A 22,189-nucleotide genomic window follows, 5' to 3' on the forward strand; every position below is an offset into this window, starting at 1 on the left:
CTTACGTTCATCATATCTGAGATATCCATCTATCTTTGCAGTGGAGGAGTTAAAAGACCCCGGGTATTCGTAAAAGACCTGAATAGGCTTAAAACTATATTCAACTAATCATAGTCCACATGAATACACTAACCATCCAAAGTGAACCGATCCAAGAACTTGAAAGTCCGCAGTCCATCCTTGATCTCATCGGTAAACGTATCACTGACAGCCTTAGCAGCATAAACACCGTCACGGTCGGTAGAAATATGCGCCGTCTTCAACGCAGCAGACCCCTTGCCAAGCGCACCAACAGTCTTGCCGAAGCGGAAGGCATCAAGAAGGATATCCAACGGCCGCCCAGCCGGATACAACGAGCTAGCGCCATAAGTCTTGTTCTCCGACGTCAAAGATCTTGACCCGAACAGTCCCTGCGCTCCATCCGCAATGATTACAGCATCAAAGTTCGTAGCGTCGGACGCCGAGTATGTCTGATTCACACCATCCTCCATACGCTCAGCAACAACAACAACATCAACGCCGACAGAGGTGAGTTGAGTCTGCAGGCTCGCGCCCTGGGCAATAGAAGAAGAATTATCCACCGAAGCAAGGAGTCCCACTTTCAACCCCTCAAGCTTCAACAATTTCTGTCCGAAAGCACCAATCCGCGCAGTGGTATTGTGATGGTAATACGTCGGATCAGGATCCGGCGCATCAACACCAATAGCCTCGGCGACTCGCTTCGCAAGATCATTGCTGATCCGATTAAGTTGTAAAACAACATTATCCCTCACAACCTGACTAACGACGTTGGCATTCTCGAAACGCATCGCATCCACGACAAACTGTTTTTCCGCCTCGACGAGCGAGTTCCAGAATAGTCGTGGCTGGGACCAGACGTCCGTGAACGAAGAGCTAACGCTGCGGACTAGCTTTCCACTTGTTGTTCGGCCGGGGGCAGTGAAGAATCCGTTGCCGACTGTTTGGTTCGCTTGTTTGGGGGAGCCGTTGTTCGGTGTGTTGGGTGTGTAGGCGTCCTTGTTGAGAGGGATGTACATCTGTCCTGCGCCGTCACGGTTGTTGTTGTGGATTGGAACTCGGGGGCGGTTAATAGGGAGTTGTTCGAAGTTCGGGCCGCCGTGGCGGTTGAGTTGCGTGTCTAGGTAGGAGAAGATGCGGCCTTGGAGGAGGGGGTCTTCAGTGAAATCGACGCCGCGGACGATGTGGCCGGGTTGGAACTGGAGTGTTGTTAGAGATGCTCTTAAGTGGAGTGAAACTGGGATTATGCTCATACCATGACCTGCTCAGTCTCGGCGAAGTAGTTCTTCGGATTGCGGTTGAGTTGCATTTTACCCAGTTTAGTGACTGGAACTAATTCCTCCGGGACAATCTTGGTAGGATCGAGGAGATCAAAGCCGAATCGAAGTTGATCATCTTCGTCCATGATTTGGACACCAAGCTTCAAAACATCAGTATTATATCCTGTATACTGTCAAAAAGATTCCTTCCACAGGCTAAACTCACCTCCCACTCAGGGTAACGTCCAGCCTCGATCGCATCCCACAAATCCTGACGAATGAAATCTCCGTTCTTTCCAGCAGTCTGCTGCGCCTCCTCCCATACAAAGCTCGCCTTACCCTGCAGAGTCTTCCAATGGAACTTCACCAGCTTGGAAGCCCCCTTATCGGTCACAAATCGGTAAGTGTGCACACCAAAACCATCAACGTGGCGAAACGATCTGGGAATACCATGGCCGGCCATCGCCCACATAAGCGTATGCAACGCGCTAGGCTGTTGACTAAAGAAGTCCCACGCCGAATCATGCGCAGTGGCAGCTTGAGGAATTTCATTATCGCCACGCGGCTTCACGGCGTGAATGAGATCTGGGAAGAGAATTGCATCCTGGATGAAGAAGACGGGAATGTTGTTTCCGACGATATCTGTTTCTCTTAGCAGGGTGACATGGGAGAGAATGGAGATGGCATTTACCAAAATTGCCTTCATCGGTATAGAATCGCGTTGCGAATCCGTGAACATCTCGCGCTGTGTCGGCGCTTCCGCGACTACCGGCAACAGTTGAGAAGCGGACAAACATGGGTGTTTCCTTGTCCTTTGCACCGAGGAATGAGGCTGCGGTTATGTTAGACCAGTCGCCATAAGATGTGAACACGCCATGGGCGCCGACTCCGCGCGCGTGGACGGCACGCTCTGGGACCTGTAACACGCCAGTGAGCTAATGATGAAGACTGAGTTTTAAGAGAATTGATTACCCGTTCATGGTCAAATCGCTGAATTTTCTGACGAAAGATAAAGTCCTCCAGAAGTGTGGGGCCACGCTCTCCTGCGCTCAGACTGTTCTGGTCTTCAATTGGACCGCCAATGTCCGAAGTCATGAAGGCATCTTTATCGTTGAGGTAGAATTGAGAAAGGAAGTCCTCGGTGGCGACCGATGCATCTGCATCGTCGCGACGACGAAGTTCAGAAGAGTCCGGTAAATCGCCTGACATATACGGACAAGCTGCATTGGCCGTGCCAATGAGGCCTGCGAGGAACACCGCGTAATGCATGGTGGTCGCTGAAGGTATTCGTTCGGGTACTGAAGCCGGACACAAATCAAAACATCAGCACGGGGGAACGGGAGCCGAGATGTCTTTTATAATCATGCCGATTACTACAGGAAATGAGACCTTGCTGGGCTGCTAAATTTCCATCCAATGACGAGCTAAGCAAAAGAACCTAGCGTAAGAGCTAATGCACCACATGGGCAGAAAGGCACGGGCTGAATAATATCCAACCTCCACTTGATTACTTATTCTAACGGGCTAGAATAGCCGGTATGATACGAAAATAAAGCCCGATGGTGGGGAGATGGCTCAATCCTTCAATCGGTGGAGTTGTACAAGGTCCCTAAACGGGGCACCGTAGCCATCGTAAAAACCTAGAGTCTAATTGGCTCGACAGTTTGTCTCACTGCGCCGTTAGCCAATCATAATTTCTGTTTGGTTTAAACTTGGCAGAAATCCCTAAGCTCGTAAGTAAGGCTGTGACGAAACCACAAGCGTCTTGGCATCCACTGGTGCTTGAGGGAAACTCAAAATTGAGTACGAAGCAGGGATGAAGGTCGAGGATTGCGTGGATGCCTTGGCAAGGATTGGCGTGTATGATGCTCACCGGATGTTGCGGATTTAGCGAGGGGGATTGATTAAGAAGCTAGATGGTCGAGGCTGGGATGCTTGGTAATAAAAATTGGTCTGGAGCGCGGATGGCGGGTGATGTGCAAGCTGCCGCTCCAGTTAATGTTGGGGCTTTGTAAACCTCGGACGATGGCTGGCTTGGCATCTTGGCAGAGGAGCTAATTAAGAGCTAGGGAGAAAGCACGGTCTCTTGCATGATGGCTGATCTATTTGCAGCCGGCCCCGACCAGTTAAGTGTCCATTAGGTTGCCGATCTAAAGTAAAGAGAAAATGAAGTGTCGATTAATTAGTCTATGAGTTGCGATTTTCCATATTTGCTGTGGGTCAATCAATAGGCGCGGATTAGTGATCCTGGACTCCCTGAGGTGCTTATCCTTGCCGTTTGAAGCCACAGAGGCTGGGTTGGTACTTTGTCCACTTACCGACATTAGCTTCTTTTCAAATAGATCTATCGTGCCTGCGCCGAGGCCAAGGCCCCTTTCCCCGCAGCAGCCCGAGCAATTAATCCCGCATTTCTTGTGCAGCATGGTCTGATTCACACGAAATCAAGGAACCGGAACTTGCTTACCTCGCATCCATTTCATCGTAAGGATGAAACTTTCCAAACCGTCTCACAATTACTATTGAGTTGACAACTACGCTGAAACAGCACTAGTATATGCTTGCAATTTTCTCCCTTACTCTAGAGCATCGCTGCTATTCATCTCAGCTCTATCGGTTGTTTATCCATTATCTCCCACTAGTGAAGAGTGTCGAGGGCGGGATTTTTAAACTGATACGTCTCCACCACAACCTCCAACGTGAACTGATTGATCGCGCGTAAAGTTAGGACTTCCCCTCTTTGCCCTTCCTCTCGTTAGCAGGTAGGAATTTTCTATTTGATGAACTGGTGGATAAAGAACAAGAAAATATGTAAACGGATAGAGAGCGGCCTGCTGAAGGGTCTAGGCTCGAGTAATCCAATAAGAAGAAGGCTTCAACCTTGAGCTGTAATCATATCTCCGGGCACCACCACTACAGCCGCTGCTGGCTTGTAACTGTGGCCCATCTTTTTCACTTGTCTTAAGTTGGGTCGAGACATAAGATCAAGCCACAGGTATCGGCACTTGAATGATTACGCTTGCGAGAGCAGCCTGGTAAAGGCCATTCCAGCCCATTTTACGTGTTTTGATGATCTCTAATTTTAGGTCGTTCGTGTCAGTGCAGGTACCTTGCACATTGGAAAGTTAATCGGCAAATGTGGCAGTTTCTGCACATGCATGAACTCGGCAAATGTAGATGGTGCATCAGAAAGGCTATACATCGTAATAATTACCCAATGAAAATAATTCTATTAAATTCTTAGAATGAATGATATGATATCAGCTGCTGTTCACTGTCTGTTTTATTTTTGTGCCTCGTATTACATTTCGACAACGATCTTTCCAACACGAATGGCCACCTGTTTGCTGTCCAAAATCAAATAGTGGTTTGACCAGACTATCAGCGCTTCCTCCTAGCCATAGGTGCACTAAAGTCTTCCGCAGTCCCCTCATCAACGAACCCAAACTTCTGATAAAGAGGCGCGCCCTCCTTACTCGAATCCAAATAAGCAGAAACCCCCTCCTTGTCAGCAAGATCACAACCCCACTTCACAATCATAGACCCGGCCCCACGCCTCCAGTAATCGGGATGCGTACACAATGTATCCAGGACTTAATCACAAATTAGCACTAGCCTCATCTGCAAACCAAAGAGATACTTACAAATATGCCTCTCCTCTCCCATGACTTTCTTCCGATTTTTCTCATACCCATCAAATACCAGATTACATCGGTCGGCCATCATATCCTCGGCCCAGGGTAGAAAGAAACGCAGACCGCGTTCGTTGGGCATCGATTGATCCCATTTCCCCCATGCGACCATGCGGGGCCTTCCCTCGCTGTCTTTGGTTTCCGGATCGAGAATCTTCAGATAAGTCTGGTATGGGCGCTCGGTGATGTCGTTGATTGCACAGTCTGCGAACCACTTTCGGACACTTGGAGTGTCGGGGATGACTTCACGGACGCGTGGTAGTGAGAACGCTGCGAACCAAATTTCAGTCATTGCGGGAACATCTTCCACTGTGACCTTTTCTAGGGTGAATTGCGATGGTGCCATTTTGAGTTAGATACGGATGCCTGTAAGATGTGAGATTTCTAGAGCTTGATCTTCTGTCTCTGTCGATTGCATCTAAATCCAGGTGCGCTCTCAGGGGTTTTTTCTAAACTTCTTTCCGGACCTCGCACTGCTGGCGATAAGATGTGGTTATGGACTACCCCGCTCACAGGCTCCCATAATACCACGCGCAAAGCTGGAGCCTAGTGCTATCCCGCCCCCGCGATCATTGTGGTATAGCGTCTTGCCAACGAGCCATTCTGGATGGAATATTACGCATCGTGGTTTCCGTGTTATGTGGAAACCTATTGGCGACGGTGTTCAGTGGCGCGTGTGGGTTGTCCGCCGCTGATGTACACAGCCGCGGCTGGAACTACTCGAAATGAGACCATATGCGCGTAGGAGACTACAGCTCGGCCTTTCACACGATGGGGGGCCTTATAACGACAGGGCGAGCTGATACGGCCACGGACCCTACCCGAGACTGGCCGAGCTACTCATGATTTTCTCGGCTTCTGCATGACATTTCTCGCGCAAAAGCCCGAGAGAAGGAGCACGAATATGCCCTCATTCTCTTCTGTACAGCTTTTGATAATAAATAAGGGGCTGACACTGCGTTGACAGCGATTCGCAAGTCTTATTCTCAACGAGAATATGATCAGGAAGACAGAATTTGCGGGTAGCCATCAACATGAACCAGCCCCTCTGGCCGTTACCAAGGAGTGCCGAGCAGACAGAGAGACATGCTGCGTGTCCGCGATCAAGGAAGCCACGCTGGAGGTCGTGAGAAACCAGCCAATATCCCACTTGAAACGTCGGCAACGTGATGCAGATGGAAGCTGTATTCACGCTCTGCGGGCGAAAAAGGCGAGAATCCGCTGCATTGGCTCTTCGGGTTGGCGTAGCCTAGATCACCCCCAGTCGATTCACGCATGCGGCTTCCATCTGAATGATGCTGCCTGTGTGTTTTGTGACGTATTGGTTAGTCTCGCTAACCTCCAGCCTGGCCTCCCAGATCACGAACACTGCGGCCTCAGTACCAATAGAATACAGATCAACTGATCGACCAATTGGGTCCAATAGAGCATATAGATTGCAATGAATACGCTGGGGGTTATTGAGGTGTGCCCATTGAAGGGGCCACCAAAACATGATTTTTATGAGTATGTCTCAGGTTCTCGGCAAGGGTGAATAGTCTAATATCCTACAAACTACTTGGTCTACACTTCTGATGGTACAGCTCTGATACCAATTAGAACAAAGCCTGGGCAATCGAGCGATAATGCATACTATCGTTGTGCATAATAAGCCATCAAAAGCTCACGTGAAGATTTTTTGATGTCAAGGAATGTCACCCAGCCCCTTTCTCGAATGACCTACCTGAATTAATCTCTTCTAATATCCGGATAGCCCCAAGCAATTAAGACTTCCAAGACTTATTCTTAGTGAATGCTCCGCAAATCATTTGCAATATGACAACTAACAAACCAATGCTCAGGACACTCGTCACTGGCGTAAGTCATACATATGAGAATCCATGAATAATTGTTATTTGCTCACCAATACTCAAACCTGAAAGGCAGCTGGGTTTTTGGGCTCAAATTTAGTGGACTTTCTCCTTCAAAAAGGCCACGTTGTTATCGGGTTGGATAATCTCACGACTGGTTCACCCTTGAATTTGCGCCACCTTGAAAACCACCCAAATTTTACTTTCATCAAGTAATGAAGCCTTTGGAATCATCGTGAAGATACATGACTGATATAAGTACCTTACAATCTAGTCAAAATATTTGCTCGCCAATCGACTGGAATGAGGAGATTGACCAGATTTATAACCTAGCTTGCCCAGCAAGCCCAATCCAATACCAGAGACAGCCAGTGTCAACTTTGAACACATGCTTTGACGGCACACGAAATCTTTTGGAACTAGCCAGAAATCGCAACATTCGGATCCTCCACACTAGCACCTCTGGTAGGTGTCAAACCCCAAGCACGGATTATTTCTTGGCTCACCAAAAATGTAGAGGTTTACGGAGATCCTCTAATCCATCCTCAACCCGAAACCTACTGGGGTAATGTCAACCCATTTGGGCCCCGATCATGTTACGACGAAGGCAAACGAGTCGCAGAAGCACTTTGCTACGCATATCAAGAACAGTATAATCTGGACATCCGGATCGCACGTATATTCAACACTTACGGACCCCGCATGAGCGGTCAAGATGGTCGAGTGATATCGAACTTCATCGCATCTGCCTTAAATGGTAATACGCTCAGTATATACGGTGATGGATTAGCGACCAGGTCCTTCCAGTATGTTACAGACTGTTTAGAAGGTCTTTATAGGCTCATGAACAGTGGATACGACGCTGGTCCGGTGAATATTGGAAATGACAAGGAGTTTAAAATTCAAGAGGTGGCGGATCTCGTGATAGAGCTGGTGTCGGAAATTACGAACAAGCCCCGAGCTACGGTCCCTTTCCACTCTAAACTCCTGGATGATCCTTCCGTTCGACGGCCGCAGGTGTCACTTGCGAAAAAAGAGCTGGGATGGGAAGCAGTGGTTCCACTACGAGATGGACTATGGAAGACTATTGAGTGGCATATGGACCAACAAGGACTCCCAAAGTAAAATGTCTAGTACTCTGAGTCAATAGTTCTCAGCGAAATAATACTCGATATATTGGGATTGGATCTGGCCGGAATCTATATGACTTTCTAGGCTTCCAGTCCACAGCGAAACAACTTGTCACTGACTCAATTCCTATATCATAATCCAGATCGGCCTTCCTTGTTTGTGCTGGCATGGCGACACGGGCACCCTACTATATATAGCTTACGTTAAGAGTCTGGGTCTGGTATCAAAGTAGTCATCAAATATTGAAATGAAGAACCTCATCTTGTGGCGTGATAATTATCCAATAATCCGCAATCAACCATCCTGTCCAAGCCGTGGGAATGGACTCAAACAATCTCTAAACCTTCTTGATGATCACAAAATTCTTGGCTGGGCAAATCAATGCCAAAATGAAAATCAAGGAATGAGCCAACTGAACTATAGGTGCATAAAGAAGCGTCAATAAAACGTGTAATACCGTAGTGGCCGCAGGGGTGGCATGTAGGTGTAGGTCTTGGAGCAAGCTTGCAACTATGAGACCATGCATATCAACAGCGACGTTCCACAAGTTCCTAATGAAAAACCAACGTGTCACCAAAACCTTCCAACCAGTGAGAAAGAGATACGCATTCCTATTTGGTACCCGGCCCATCAGCAGATGTCCAAAATGACCTAAAAATTACTTACAGACTGGCAGAAGCCAAAGATCCTAGCATTGAACTTGTGAGCATCAACCTCACTCCCCAGTTCTGTATAGACATTATCCCGCTATACCATCGTCGCCGCTGGTTGACCAAGTCGTATAGGTTGACTGGAGCTTGCTCACGCGCAATAGCGTGGATCCAACCGAATTTAAATCCGCGGCGAGCAGCCTTTGAGACTCGGATTAGCCAATTGTTAAGATTCGAAATAGGAGCCAACATGCATGCAAGCCAAACCAGAAATCTTCCGCAAGACAATCAGTGTTTCAAGTGATCTCGTTTTCCACTAACCCGTTAATAAGAAGAAACGAGCCATGAATGCATCCAAATAATGGTTGTCTGAATAGCCGAACGGGAAGTTGGAAGCGACCAAAGTCTTCTGCCACTCTGGAGACCTCATCAGTGGTCAAGAAAGAGCTTTCCCAGTAATTGTGGGTGGTGTAATAGATCGTCCCCTTATAACAAAATTAGTCAACTGTCACCTAATGGACTAGTCGGAGTCCCACAGACCATTCCGAAGTCTTCTGTTCCCCTTTCAATAAAGTCAAGACAAGCATTGATAAGGTAATCATCGATCTGTGTTTCCTCATCCAGATGTAATATCCAATCCGACTCTGATAACTCCCAGTGCTGTCGACACCATTCCAACGCCCTTCCCTTATACTTGGCAAGTTTAGGTTGGAAGGATTGCGGCACTTTTATAATATTCACAAAGCTGGGCAAAACTCCTTGAAATGGATCTGTATTGGAATCCAGAACGACATGGAAGGTGATCTTCGCTGAGGCTTTGCAATTCTGCCATGGCTTGATAGAATCAATGACTGTCTGGACTCATGATTTCAGTGCCAACAAATCAACAATTCTGTGCACAATGTGGCTCATAACTGACCTGTACATTTGTACCTTTCGTAACCAGACAAACCATCAAACGGCGGAAGCCTCGCTTCTTCGGTGACTTTGCATAGGCGAATGGCCGAATAGGTAGGCAAAGTCCCAATAAATTCGAGTACGGTGGACATTGTGCTAGTAGACATGGCACGTATACGAGTGCTAACAAAGAGCATTCAGATGTCCAAAGAGCATCTGGCTTAATGAACATATCAAATAGTCCTATCCATGGCATACTAGCCAAGATGGAATACAATGAGATGTGGTAAAATGTTTGATAAATTTGAGCTATTCTTTCAGGAAATGCCAGATTCGCCGTTCGAGACAACGAATCTCTCACGGCAGATTCATCTGGTGGATGAGGTATCAAATAAATACAAGAAAAAACACCGAAAGGGTAGTAAGTCTAGTACTTGGGGAAAGTAACAAAGTCCCAGCTCTTACCGCCCTTAATCAGCTGCGAATCCACACCATCAGTGCCACTTGCCACATAAAGCACCTTGGTAAACGCAACAGTGCTGTAGTAAGCGAACTCAGTTCCAGCGGGAATAAAAGCCACATCACCCATGTTCAACGTAGCAAGCGGGTAATCCCCAATGGTAATGGAAAGGACACCCTCGAGCACCTCAAACGCCGCAGCGCCTGCAAGTTTGTAGCTCGGCGGGCTGTTCTTTGTCTGCCGACTAAGCGAAATAGTGGATAAAGTGTAGTTCGTGTCCTGGGCTTGCTTGGATGTAACAAGGGGCTGGATAACCTGGTACCCGTACTTGGAGCTAAGGTACTTAGGTCCGTATCCATTTGCAACAAAGTAGGGGTCACCTGGAGAGCCGAGAGCGTTTGCTCCGGTGTGCCATGTGCTATCTGTTGGGGCAGTGCCGTTCACGAGATCGTAGCGGGGCTCGAAGTCGGTCTGGGCGTAGACGTCGAAGGACTTGAGGGTGCTCATGATGCTGGACGAGGGGGTTGAGCTCGAGGAGCTGGAGTTGGAGATCTTGGGAACGTAGGGGGTGTCTGTGCCTGAGGTGTAGTTTGTGCCGAGGTAGTAAAAGAGATCCCTGGTTATGTTAGTGATGTGTAGGGAGATTGGAGATGGGGGGCTTACTCAAATCCACCGGGGACGATAACGCCGACCATCTCGGTGTCAGGGTCGAGGATTTGGAAGGTGTGAGTTGTATTGCGGGGGACGGAGCCATAGTCGCCTTGGGTTAGGAGACGGGCCTGCTGCTCGTCGTCATCTTTCTGAGCCCAAAGCTGGAAGCGGCCCTTGAAGGAGAAGAAGTTCTCGTAGTGCTTCTCGTGGATATGCGGGAGGACACCCAGAGAGTCACTGGAGGGAGAATTGGTGCTCATCAGAGTAAAGGCGTAGCCAGATGAGGGACCAGTCACGGTGAACCGGTACAACTGGGTGCCAATGGTAACGGCATGGGAGTTGGCGTAGTGCGGAATGACGTAGGGACGCGGAGAAGTTGGAGCATTCTCAAGATAAAGATCGTCCAAGGTGAGCGCAGACTGGACAAGTCCAGTGCCAAAAGAGGCTAACAGGAGAAGCGTTGAGCCCAGCATGATTGATAGATTTAGCCTTCAGAATTTCTGGAATGAAGCGCCGTCCCGCAACCTTAATACACTAACTTCTCGGATTTCCCGGATATTTCTTCAGGGAATTGAGGTCGATCAGGCACCGAATAAGTAAGGGTATCCATTGAAACTGGTGGGGCTCTCCAGTAGTATCTTGGAACATGATGTACATTCCCATCTTTCGGTTCCATTGTGATGTAGTCGGTACTAGTGAACTCGGCATTTCCGGATCGACATTGCTACGCTTGCCAAGATACTGTCTCGAATGAGTGTGTGAGTTTAGGCATAGCTCTGCACGGGAAGATCGTCACAATGCTGGAAGATTTGCCGAAATTCCTTCCGGAGAATGTGGGTCGCCGACGGAGATTAAGGGTGTACTTTCCATACGCCGGATGCCTAGTTGATTTCGGGGACATATGCATAGGATGGGTATTGCTATTGATTTCTTCTCTCCAATAGAAAGTTTCCGTGATATCGGATAGGCTTCAGTGCTAGGGAGAATGAATGCTCGGCAGGATGAATGTACCTGCATTCAATGCAGACTCGGCATTGGTCTCGGAGTTCCGGTCTCCACTTGCCGGGCCGGACGAGAATTGGAACCGGATGTTACTAAATTTTCATCCGTGAGATCATACAAAACCACTAGTCTACGCGAAACGGTTCTAATGTATTCTGGTGGGTCAATAATGAACAAAAGACCGATTGATTGAGGCGCCGGATAAATATGTACAATAAGAAAGTGGGAGCGGTGTCTCCTAAATTTATATATGCAAAGAGTGTTCCGCCAGGGGACCCATCGGGTCATTTCACCCTGACTAACCCCGAATCTGGGAATGATATATGCTAAAAGAAATGCATGTGCATGAATGCAGGTTAGTGAATTAAGTAATGGGTAACAAGAAAGCGCCGACACTGTTATTGTTAGCAAGGACCTCAAGTGAACACAAGAAAAAGGGCAAGAAGCATACGAAATAGCGGCAAAACAGGCACAAAGAATTGCGCCTTCCAGGTAATTAGTTTTACCCTTGAGAACGAGGAAACTAACAAGCAGGGCGGAGCCGACCAGCGTCACCATCCCGAAACGATCGAAATGAAGAGTCATGGGCTTTTCTAATGCCCAAGCGACCAGAACAATAACAGGAGCGACCAGCAATCCAATCTGTATGGCTGAGCCAAGAGCAACGCTAATTGCGAGATCGAGCTGATTTTTATGAGCGACAATAACGGCCGTCACGTTCTCGGCGACATTTCCTGCGACCGGGATGACGATCAGGCCGACGAAGGATTCACCGAGGATACCCTTTTCGTTGAGCACGCCGAAGCTGGATGCGAAGAACTCGGCACAGATGGCGATGAGGATGGTCGATGCGACTAGCACTGTTATGGATATGGCTCGACTGGCAAAGGATAGGTTTTTGCATTGGTGCAGCTGGGCCTCCTGGGCTCCGGGCGCAACACCATCCCATTCTTGTTGTGGGCGTCTGCGGTCGGTGTCGAGGTGATGCATAGGTAGTCCGGACTCGGGCTGGATATCGTCTAATGGGGACGAAGGGCCCTCGGGTTGGATTTGTTGCATTTCGGGTCGTTGGCGGGATTTGTTGATCAAGGACTCGGTCGATTCCTGGGATTCGATATCCATGAACATCTCATCGTAGGACCGGCGGGTAGGTCGCTCAGATTGGGCGTTAGGGGGGTCACATGGAGTCCCACGGGGCGAGATCGGAAAAGGTGTGCATGGGATTTGAATTGGAAGAACAGGTATAGGAAATAGATGCCGAGGAGAATGACGGACACGCCTCTGCTGAAGTACAGGGCCATATGATCGGCTGATTTTATATCTTTCACGCTTCCGTAGAATGCGGTCTGGGGACATTAGTTGATATCTCGATTTTGGGGAGATGAACATACTGGGATCATAAGACATGATACTGTCAGGTTCAGCAATCCGACAAAGGCGTGAGTCAGATCGCTATTATAGGTTTGGTCAGGAGATGCCCACCCTCCAGCGATAATTGCAGATCCCAGGACCAAAAGCAAGTTGACAAGGATAGATCCAAGAAGCGATGCTTGTACCACTTTGATGTTGTTTTTCATAAGTGCCGTGCTAATCAGGTTAGTTCCAAGCCACACTAGTGCCGATAAGAACACCTTACACACTACAACGAATTGAAGTCAGTACATGTGCTGCAATTGTGTGGAACAGGGAGACAAACAAAATAATTAGCTCGGCAAGATTACCGATTGTGATGTTCAGAAGAGCGCCGGCAGTCTCTCCTAGTTCCTGGGAAAGTCGTTCGGTCGCAAGGGTAAGCGTTATCGACAAGGGCACGATAGCGATCAAATTCCAGATAAAGACCACTAGCGGGGGAATATCGGATACGGAAAAGAAGATGGCTACAAGGGTAAAGGGAATCGAGAGCATATTCTTCGATAAAAGAATCTCTCTAGCCCGCCGTTTGAATGCCGCGATGGGTTTGTCGCAATAGTCGCATTCTACTCCTCTTGGTAGGGAAATACTGGTCGAACTGCGAGGACGGGGTGTAAAGAAGGATTTCACATGGCGGGAGATGTTATCTGAAGCATTTGCAACGGCAACTTGTTCTGCATTTCGATAATTTAAACCGTTAGAGTCGACTGGCGGAAAAGAAGCGAATACGCACGATTGATCCCCCATTGTCGAGCACGAGATCTATTTCCAGAATTGATGCTTGAACCATCGTCAATCAAATGTGAGTCGTCACCACAAGTCGAATGGTCACGGAACGGACTGATTGGATTTTTGTCGTCCTCTGCTTGCAGGCCATCTCTGACCATATTTGAAGATATTCGTGGTTTGGTTCTGGGTGACGCGTGTAACCGGGAAAAGGGGGGGGGGGGAGATCCTAGAAATTAAATATAGCGATTATCCGCTAAGATAATCCCACGCGCGCCAAGGCCGCTGCGGGAATTGTTTCGTAAGATGGCCAATCAGGCATTTGGATGGTGGGCATTTTTAGTGGACCTAGTGCCAAATAACGCCAAGCCTCTGAATAGGGGTACATTCCACCTCGTACAGCGTATTCAATGTGGAGTGACAGTCAGCTAAAACTACGTATACAACGTTTAACTGGGCCATTAATTCACTCACCCCGCGTCAAGTGCTTGCCCCTCGTGGTTTTGACAGCAATTCCGCTGAGAATGATGGGTATCAATCTGACAGTTTCGTGCCGATCATGTTCCAAAGTTGTCTCGTACATATTGGCGGAACAAACCACTCCTATACTTGCAACCGGTTTCAAGCTGGAGAAACATACTTTGCTTTGAATTTATCACTTTTATATCAAATATTGCATGTAAGACCTGGACAATGCGCTCTTAGAACTAGCTACTTGTCGGGCTCGATGTCAACACCCAGAATCATGTTGTACTAAATCTCTCCCCTTAAATGAAACCTTATTTTCTATACCATCGCCTTGGCCAATCCAATGTGACGCTCAAGTCATGAATACTTCCCAAGGTTCGTGATTTTTGGGCACCTTGGCACTATCCAATAATTCGGGTAGTATCGCTCTTCTGTGCGAGCTAGCGGCTCCTGACAACGACATTGTGTTTATAACTGCCGCATATCTGCAAGGGGGTGTATTGTAAATTGATGTCGATCTTGATGACCCGTTTTTATACAAAAATGAACGCAGGGCAGCTCTCAGCGAGGAGTCATCCAAGTTCCGATTGACCTTGGAGTCACACGGTCGCTCCAGCGAAAAGTTTGGCCGATGTCCATGGCGGATTGCACCAAGAAAAGGACGGTTGGTCGCAGTGCAAGTATAGTAGTCCTGGCGTTGAAGTCCAATGGAGGATTAAATTGAATGCTACTGCATCCCTCGTTAAGTTGGTCGTTGCTGTAGTTCGTGCCGTTTATTCCCTTAGGAGCTCCATAAATTGTCATGAGTTACACTATATTGTGAGATTGTTAATGTCTGAATGATTGGTAATTGAGAAGAATAATGCTATTTGCAGCTTGACACATCAAATGATAATTTATTTGTACCTCAACTAGGAAAAAGCAATCAATTAGAACAAGGTAAGGCTACAACTTCGTAATATTCCTTTCCATTTCTAAGCGGCTGTCACAGGGAATTTCATAATGCGAAGAAGTGCTAATCTGCAACATCTGGATATTTGCCTCGGTCACACTATAGGAGCGAGGGCTGACATTCGTGGTACGCAATCAAGATAGGGCTAGTGCTCCGCAAATCCTTGGTAGCACACCCAGCCTTCGCTGAGCCACCTTAAGCCTTATACATCGGCCACAAATCAAAACTCATATTATTGGGATATCTCTCGTGCGGTGATACAATAAATTCCGGCTGCTGCATGTCAAATGAGAAAGACAAGCAATCTAGTGGGGTTGAGGCGCGTCTCGACTTCCCTAATGAAGATTGCAGAGCAACGTCATGTCACCAGATTTGAACGAAAATTTCAGACGAAGCTCGATCTCTGTTGTAACTTTGATGACCAAAGCCCCATGTCAGAGACTTATGGTATTCGAGATCGCATATGCCTACGTGGGCTCTTTAATTTGTACGTGTCTCACTGGTAGATAACGAGAAATTGAAGAAGGCAAGAAATGATATGGAAAAGGTAATTCATCAATTGTGTATTCTTATATGTTTAGATAATAGTCTCCTTAACCTGCTTCACCAGATCAACGACAGTCTCCTTAAAGCTTCTGTACTCAACACCCAGCTCTCTCGCCACAGTCTCCCCATCAACCTCATAAGAGGCACTCGGCTTAACTCCAGCAGCATATCCATCCGTCACAGTATCTTTAGCCCACTCAAACTCAGCCTTCATGATATCAGCCACATACTCGTAGGAGAACGGCTCCGGCGAAGCAGGGACATAGCGCTTCCCACCAGCCTCTGGTGTAATAAGAGCCCGAACATGCGCATCAGCGAGATCCCGCGCATCAATCCATGCGGAAACACGGGCACCAGGTAATGGGTCAGCACCGGCGGCTACGCTCCAAAGATCCGAGTTGGATTCGTTCAATGACTCGATATTAGGCACTGGGTGTACGACTGGACCGAAAACCATTGGTGGGCAGAGAGTGACTAGATCGAATTGAGGCTTCTCGTTCTTGATGAAATCCCATGCCGCTAGCTCGGCGAATTTCTTCGATCCGCGGTATGCTACTACAGATGTTGAGCTCGGGTCAATAGCTGTTTCGTAAGTCAAAGGGTTCCAGTCTGCCCCTGTGTATGTGAATCCAGGAGGAGGGGTACGGTTTATATCGACGACTGAGGCGAAGGAGGATGTCAAGACGATGCGTTGGATTTTGCTGCCTGGTTTGGCGGAGGCAGATAGGATGGACTTTACGCCATTTATGGCGGGGAGAATGAGTTCTTGCTCGTTGTTTGTGGTGTTATAGAAGAATGGCTGTGGTTTGTTAACGCGTGTGTCTGCATGTTTGTTGTAATGGACGTACGTACGCTGGCAACATGGATAACACCGTCAATTCCGTCCATTGCAGAATCAAAGACGCCGGTCTTGGTAAAATCTTCCACGACTACGAAATCTAGCTTTGAGGCGTAGTGTGGTCGGGCGGCCTTCATTTGCTCGCCTTTTTGGGCCGATCGGGTTGCTCCTCGAACGCGATATCCCCGCGCGAGGAGGTTGTCGACAACATGGGCGCCGATGAAGCCGGTGGACCCGGTGACAAGGACATACCGGTCCTCGGGTGACTTGGTAGAAGATTTCTGCGACATAGCGATGAACAATGTGAAAGAAAATCGAGAAAATCAAATTGAAAGCTGGGGTGGGGGGCAATGGAGATATCTAATGTACTCGGATGAAGTCCGATCATCGGTAAGATCCCCACGCTGAACGCTAGTGTGGGGGTGGAGAACAAGACCACTTTCCAACCATGACAAAATCTATTCAACATGTTCAATCCTCCTCGGGATCAAAGATAGGGCCTGCAGGCGTCTTCTCCAATCTCTCGCCATCTTCCGTCACAATTTCTTGACTGGGTACAACCACACCAAAGATCCTAGCAACATCCTTCCCCCGGTTAACCCACTCATGGTTCGTTCCCCTGCAAACAATAACATCGTGCGGCTTGAGGATCTTCTCTGCGCCACCATCGGTAATGAAGCCGACAGTACCAGTGAGAATAACAAAGTAGTCCAAGCTCAAGGTACGATGCATCCATCCCTTTTCAGCTGGGTACAAATCCAAAATGCGACAAGAGGGCCCTTTCGTATCTGCCAGCGGAACAAGGGTCTTGTGTGGATCAGCTAGCGGGAGCATGTTGTCAGCCGGAAACCCGCGCGATCGGTGGATTTGAATCACGCCAAAGCCTGCATCTGGGGCTGGAGTCTTGAAGTCGGGTGCCGTGGTTGGGTCGTAGGGCGTTAGAATGTCGTCCGAGGAGAAGTAGGCTTTGCCTTTGGAATCGTGGGAGGTGATCACGCGGCGGATAGGAGCATCCATTGTGTTGATGTGAATCTAGGTAAGGGTTTGAAAAGCCAAGCTATTGAGAGAATTGACAATGTCGATGTGAACACAAAAACAATGATCGGGACTAGGTACGACTTTATATAGCTGAGGACCATGAGACATGTCAAGCTTAGTGCGGTAGCGCTGACCTCGGAGATTGTTATGAATCCATTCCTCAAATCCGACTTTTTGTCAGATAATTTATAAGCTTGAAGCTCACATCTCAACCATGTTGACATGATTGGAAGCTTTAAAGGCATCCTTCAAACCGATATGGGGCATGGCAAGGCTGCGCTTACAAAGTGGCGGGGCGTCGGCCGACAACCCGACAGATGACAAACACGATTCAATGGCCTTCGAAGGAATTTCCCCCTGGGTGCATGGATATAGAATTTTTAACACTAAGTAACGGTCGAAACTGTTGAACGATGAATCATGGCAACTTTTTATTTTCATACTCAATAATAGTAAAAGCCAAGGCTATGATTTAGACCTTAGGACATGATAGTTAAAACAGCTCATTGCTGACTTCGCATGGCCCCCGCACTTGAGCTCCCGTGACATCTTATGACTTGGGCAATCTCATTTCAACGTCACTTCTCAATATTATCATTCAAGATCTAGATCGCTGACATCAACGGACATCTTCAGATACCCTCTTTGCCTTACAAAGTAACTCTTGGTAGGTGTTTCTCACTTTGTCACGCATGTTCTTTCTATCACCCATCCCTCCGCCCATATCAGCTAACTACATTTTCTGTATTCTTTACCCCCGTCAGCATGCCTATTGACCCCAGCTCTACAGGACCTACACAATGCCGACCGCTATTGCCAGGCTGGGTGACCTTATTCTAGCCGAAGCTGACACATGGGAGACAGTGGAGGGAAACGTATATGTAGGTTTAATGAATCGAGTCACAAACTTTACTAACTTTGCTTGCAGTTTCCTCCATCATCCATCAAAGAGCAGGAAATATTTGTCAAATCGGATACGAAGACCTTCTGTCCTTGGAAAGGCGAAGCAGAGTACTACACAATAATAAAAAATGGTGGTATGTGACAATTTATGAACAATCATAGGCAGCTATCAGCTAAGAGCTAATCAGATACTATCGTTTCGGATGCGGCATGGTACTATGCTGCGCCATATGAGAAAGCAACGAACATCAAGGATCATATAGCTTTCTGTAAGTTCAACCAGTCAACTAGGCTTCTGGTATTAGATTGAGTACAACTGATAATTTTGCTTCCCTTGCAGACAAATCCAAGGTTGCAGTGACTATAGAGTAAGGCGGCAAAGTGGTGAATATGCTTATTTGGCCAGATGCCTTTACGTTTTGATTCGCTAGTACTCTGGGGCATTATTTACTCAAAACACTCTTGGATTGAACACAGTTACTATGCAGAATGAGAAACACCAAATATTTCACCTAATATCCTTGGTGGATATACCTACTCACCGCCATCCTCATAACCCTCATCGTAAACCTCCTCCCCCAACTCCCGCCCATTATAAGTCAACTTCTGCATCGGCAAAAAGACAAACAACAATCGACACCACTCCTTCCCGCTCCGATTCCGAAACGCATGCGCCGTACCCCGCTGTATACACACATCTCCTCGATGCAAATGGCGACTTGCTCCAGAATCAAGCACAAGATCCACATCGCCTTCCAAGACGACTCCATAATCCAAGCTGACAGTCCGATGCATCGGCGTCTTCTTCCCAGGCTTCAGGTCTATCATTCGGAACACCGTTCCTGTATCCGTTGTTAAGCCAGGTGGTTGGTGGAGGTATTCGTCGTACATGGCAATGTCGGCTTCATCTTCCAACGAGGCGGGGACCGTGTCCGTTGCGTAGAGGAGGGCGATTTCGCCGTCGCCGCCTGCTGGTTGAGAGGGCATGTAGTCCGGGACTTGAGCGTGTGACAGGAATACTGCTTCACCTTCTGTGCTGTGGGTTGTTATGTAGCGATGGATATCGGGGAGGTCATTGTCTTTATGCGCGTGCATCACGAGGAGCTAAATCTCATAATAATTTGAAATTGGCGGCATCCGGAGAGCTGTAGTTGAGAAATGATTTTGGGGGTAGATTTGGCCGTGCTCAATGTCGGGGAAGAAAAGCCGAGGCATGGATCATGATGGCATCATAAAAGGTTTATCTTAATTCCAGAACCCGATTGTCAATCACATACAGTACCTAGGCAACCACACATGTATACGCTCTTCGCTAAAGGAAGAACAATGACATGGAAGGAAACGCTTACAGAATTTGCATCTAATCAGTGCATACCGCAAAGGCTTGAAACAGGAATTCAGGTCGCCGAGTAGATCGCCCAAGATCACGGTAGAAGGCGGCCCTTCTTAACAAGGTGAGCAAAGACCCATTATTTGTGTCCAGGAGAGGAGAACTTAAACCTGGGTCGAAGCAATTTCGAGCGTCCACCAACAAATACTACGCACTGACCGACTCTATTTTGCATTTGGATAGTAGTTTTGGCTTCCCGTTCTAATTGTTGCGCGGAGGAGGGTCTGGGGTATGGATACTACCCCAGTGCGGTATCCAAAACAAATCGAATTTTCGCAGTCATTAGTCATTGATGTCGCTCAATATGGAACACTTGTATGTGTCAAATCGTTCAACAAGTCTATCCATGCTGGAGTATCTAGCCCGACTTGAGCACTGTCGTCAAGCATTTCGCTCCAGATGTCTTCCAGTGGCACCATATTAAGATCTGCGGTTCTGGGATCAAGTGTATCCTCATCGGAATGTGAAGAAGGTTGATCAAATGGCACCAATCTAGCCATTCGTCCTACCTCCGCACTCCTCTCCAAAGGCTTTTGGGCTATAGCCAGTGGCTCTGGCTGTGTTCCCGACATAGGCCTTTTTTGCTGCTTCCAATGTTTACGCAACGTGCCCATCATCGCACGTATACCTTCTCGTGCGATGCAAGAAGCCTGTTGTGCCCGGCTAAGCATGCGACAGGCATCAAGCACCTCCTCCTTTTGTTTCTCAGCAAGGATATCATCCCAGTTGAAGCAGACGTTTATGAGTAGGGTCACGGCTGCCATGAACACATGATGCATGATGGCCCAGAAGAAGGAGCCATTGGGCGTGATAACAGGCTGTTCCTCGTCCATAATGCGCTTCAACTCTATAACCTTTCGGGCTGATTGAAGCGATACTACATGGGAGTAGGAATATCGAGGATCCTTGGCTCCACGAACAAAGTACCGGCGGTGCAACCTTAGAAATCGTGCATGGTATCCTTGCTGAATGAAGGTTCTTTGCCAGGAAAACACCGGTCGATCTTTATAGAGCTCTGAAAATTCACGCCGTGAGGATTGGTCGTATCGAAAGAAAGTAGGGAGCTTCGCGTATTCCTCATGAAGTTTGCGTTCTAGATTAAGAATCTTTTCGTAAGGCACATCCTCGCCCTTGAAATGCTCCAGGGCAGTCCCATCGACAATTTCTCGGCATACTTCAGCCAACCGCAGACGGGCAAGGGTATATGACATGCATGTAGGTATAGACAATGAAACAGGTATGCCGCTTTCTATGTCCTCATCATCAATATTTAAAGGTAGTCGTACATTCATGTGTTTGGGATTGATGGAGTATGTAAACTCCTGAGGTCCACTGAGGAAACTAAGAAACCTGTACGGGGAGGAATTAGCAAATGGCGTCTATAATCAGTGGTCAACGTACCAGTCATAGGTCGCAAGATCCCACCACAGTCTCCGCTTCAGTTCCACATCCCCTATATCACAACCATTCACTTGACGATCCTCTTCGGAGCCAGGACAGTCCAAGATGTGAAGCCCAAGGCTCTTTGCTTGACTGATCATGGTACCCAGCACAAAGAATGAGGCAACACATGGATGTAAGAGAAGACCGGATAGGTGGTGCCCAATTATAAGTGACGCCTGTAGTCCGGTAACGGTCGGATAGGACATAAAATTGCTTTGAACCAGCGACGCCCCCGCCAGAAACGCTGTTTCCCTACTTCGGCTTTCCGCACATTCCGCCGAGTCCGTGCTTAAAAGCTGAAAGAAGAGAGCTGTAGCGGAAATGCTAAATACTAGTGCGAGGACACTTAGATCCACCGGTGCATTCTGTGCAATATTCTCATATAACGTGTGAATATCCCGCTTGATGCGTTCGGAAATGACAAGGTGATATTGGTAGTCGAGGTTATTGCAGTAGTAGTCGAAAAGATCCATTACCTCTTTTTCTGTGGGCAGATAGGAGATAAGGGGGATCGTGGTGGGATTCTGATGAGATACCATGCAATCAACGTCAAGAAAAGTAAATACTCCCGATCCCGGTGCTCCCTGACGCAACCGAGAATCAGTATATGGATGGGAGAATTGTGCTCGGATGGTAGCTGGGATGGCACTTGGGACCCGATGGCCCATAACGATAGTTTCCAATCGATCTGCTGTGACATATGGGTCATCTCTGATGCGGGTTTGAGGCGTCGCTTGGTATGCTGGTAACTGAGATCGACGTGGCTCAATCCTGTCAATGGATGAATTTCTCTCCGTCAAACTTCCAGGCTTGATACCCGGACTTCCCACAGAACCATGATGTTCATAAGCGCAAACTAATTTTCGAG

General features: G+C 47.9%; 12 protein-coding genes across 12 annotated transcripts; 2 read left to right on the plus strand and 10 right to left on the minus strand.

Annotated features, from left to right (window-relative positions):
* Positions 1-128: 128 nt before the first annotated feature.
* Positions 129-2,546, minus strand: cat1 (catalase catB; the record flags this gene model as incomplete). The annotated part of the gene is made up of 5 exons (XM_057118271.1): positions 129-1,217; positions 1,274-1,438; positions 1,504-1,919; positions 1,969-2,194; positions 2,250-2,546. The coding sequence occupies 5 exons, from the start codon at positions 2,544-2,546 to the stop codon at positions 129-131; spliced, it is 2,193 nt and encodes a 730-aa protein (XP_056971306.1).
* Positions 2,547-4,655: 2,109 nt separating this feature from the next.
* N7484_007885 (GNAT family N-acetyltransferase) lies at positions 4,656-5,312 on the minus strand (the record flags this gene model as incomplete). The annotated part of the gene is made up of 2 exons (XM_057118272.1): positions 4,656-4,867; positions 4,919-5,312. 2 exons carry the CDS (start codon positions 5,310-5,312, stop codon positions 4,656-4,658), a joined length of 606 nt encoding a protein of 201 aa, XP_056971307.1.
* A 1,487-nt stretch (positions 5,313-6,799) lies between these two features.
* Positions 6,800-7,941, plus strand: N7484_007886 (UDP-glucuronic acid decarboxylase family protein; the record flags this gene model as incomplete). The annotated part of the gene is made up of 4 exons (XM_057118273.1): positions 6,800-6,823; positions 6,889-7,028; positions 7,091-7,281; positions 7,334-7,941. The coding sequence occupies 4 exons, from the start codon at positions 6,800-6,802 to the stop codon at positions 7,939-7,941; spliced, it is 963 nt and encodes a 320-aa protein (XP_056971308.1).
* A 617-nt stretch (positions 7,942-8,558) lies between these two features.
* Positions 8,559-8,849, minus strand: N7484_007887 (uncharacterized protein; the record flags this gene model as incomplete). The annotated part of the gene is given in 2 exon segments (XM_057118274.1): positions 8,559-8,598; positions 8,614-8,849. 2 exon segments carry the CDS (start codon positions 8,847-8,849, stop codon positions 8,559-8,561), a joined length of 276 nt encoding a protein of 91 aa, XP_056971309.1.
* A 44-nt stretch (positions 8,850-8,893) lies between these two features.
* Positions 8,894-9,646, minus strand: N7484_007888 (uncharacterized protein; the record flags this gene model as incomplete). The annotated part of the gene is made up of 3 exons (XM_057118275.1): positions 8,894-9,082; positions 9,138-9,448; positions 9,517-9,646. 3 exons carry the CDS (start codon positions 9,644-9,646, stop codon positions 8,894-8,896), a joined length of 630 nt encoding a protein of 209 aa, XP_056971310.1.
* A 275-nt stretch (positions 9,647-9,921) lies between these two features.
* N7484_007889 (cupin domain-containing protein) lies at positions 9,922-11,078 on the minus strand (the record flags this gene model as incomplete). Its single annotated transcript, XM_057118276.1, has 2 exons — positions 9,922-10,570; positions 10,618-11,078. 2 exons carry the CDS (start codon positions 11,076-11,078, stop codon positions 9,922-9,924), a joined length of 1,110 nt encoding a protein of 369 aa, XP_056971311.1.
* An 893-nt stretch (positions 11,079-11,971) lies between these two features.
* N7484_007890 (calcium:cation antiporter) lies at positions 11,972-13,904 on the minus strand (the record flags this gene model as incomplete). The annotated part of the gene is made up of 6 exons (XM_057118277.1): positions 11,972-12,002; positions 12,059-12,762; positions 12,801-12,953; positions 12,999-13,194; positions 13,244-13,691; positions 13,751-13,904. 6 exons carry the CDS (start codon positions 13,902-13,904, stop codon positions 11,972-11,974), a joined length of 1,686 nt encoding a protein of 561 aa, XP_056971312.1.
* Positions 13,905-15,740: 1,836 nt separating this feature from the next.
* N7484_007891 (SDR family oxidoreductase) lies at positions 15,741-16,837 on the minus strand (the record flags this gene model as incomplete). Its single annotated transcript, XM_057118278.1, has 2 exons — positions 15,741-16,531; positions 16,558-16,837. The coding sequence occupies 2 exons, from the start codon at positions 16,835-16,837 to the stop codon at positions 15,741-15,743; spliced, it is 1,071 nt and encodes a 356-aa protein (XP_056971313.1).
* Positions 16,838-17,018: 181 nt separating this feature from the next.
* Positions 17,019-17,564, minus strand: N7484_007892 (cupin domain-containing protein; the record flags this gene model as incomplete). The annotated part of the gene is made up of 1 exon (XM_057118279.1): positions 17,019-17,564. One exon carries the CDS (start codon positions 17,562-17,564, stop codon positions 17,019-17,021), a length of 546 nt encoding a protein of 181 aa, XP_056971314.1.
* An 821-nt stretch (positions 17,565-18,385) lies between these two features.
* N7484_007893 (DUF427 domain-containing protein) lies at positions 18,386-18,860 on the plus strand (the record flags this gene model as incomplete). The annotated part of the gene is made up of 4 exons (XM_057118280.1): positions 18,386-18,466; positions 18,514-18,622; positions 18,677-18,757; positions 18,829-18,860. 4 exons carry the CDS (start codon positions 18,386-18,388, stop codon positions 18,858-18,860), a joined length of 303 nt encoding a protein of 100 aa, XP_056971315.1.
* A 162-nt stretch (positions 18,861-19,022) lies between these two features.
* Positions 19,023-19,583, minus strand: N7484_007894 (cupin domain-containing protein; the record flags this gene model as incomplete). The annotated part of the gene is made up of 1 exon (XM_057118281.1): positions 19,023-19,583. One exon carries the CDS (start codon positions 19,581-19,583, stop codon positions 19,023-19,025), a length of 561 nt encoding a protein of 186 aa, XP_056971316.1.
* A 594-nt stretch (positions 19,584-20,177) lies between these two features.
* Positions 20,178-21,794, minus strand: N7484_007895 (fungal specific transcription factor domain-containing protein; the record flags this gene model as incomplete). The annotated part of the gene is made up of 2 exons (XM_057118282.1): positions 20,178-21,228; positions 21,280-21,794. 2 exons carry the CDS (start codon positions 21,792-21,794, stop codon positions 20,178-20,180), a joined length of 1,566 nt encoding a protein of 521 aa, XP_056971317.1.
* Positions 21,795-22,189: the final 395 nt, after the last annotated feature.

The sequence above is a fragment of the Penicillium longicatenatum genome, assembly GCF_028827895.1.
Source record: "Penicillium longicatenatum strain IBT 33135 chromosome Unknown contig_4_segment0_segment0, whole genome shotgun sequence".
NCBI classification, from domain to species: domain Eukaryota; kingdom Fungi; phylum Ascomycota; class Eurotiomycetes; order Eurotiales; family Aspergillaceae; genus Penicillium; species Penicillium longicatenatum.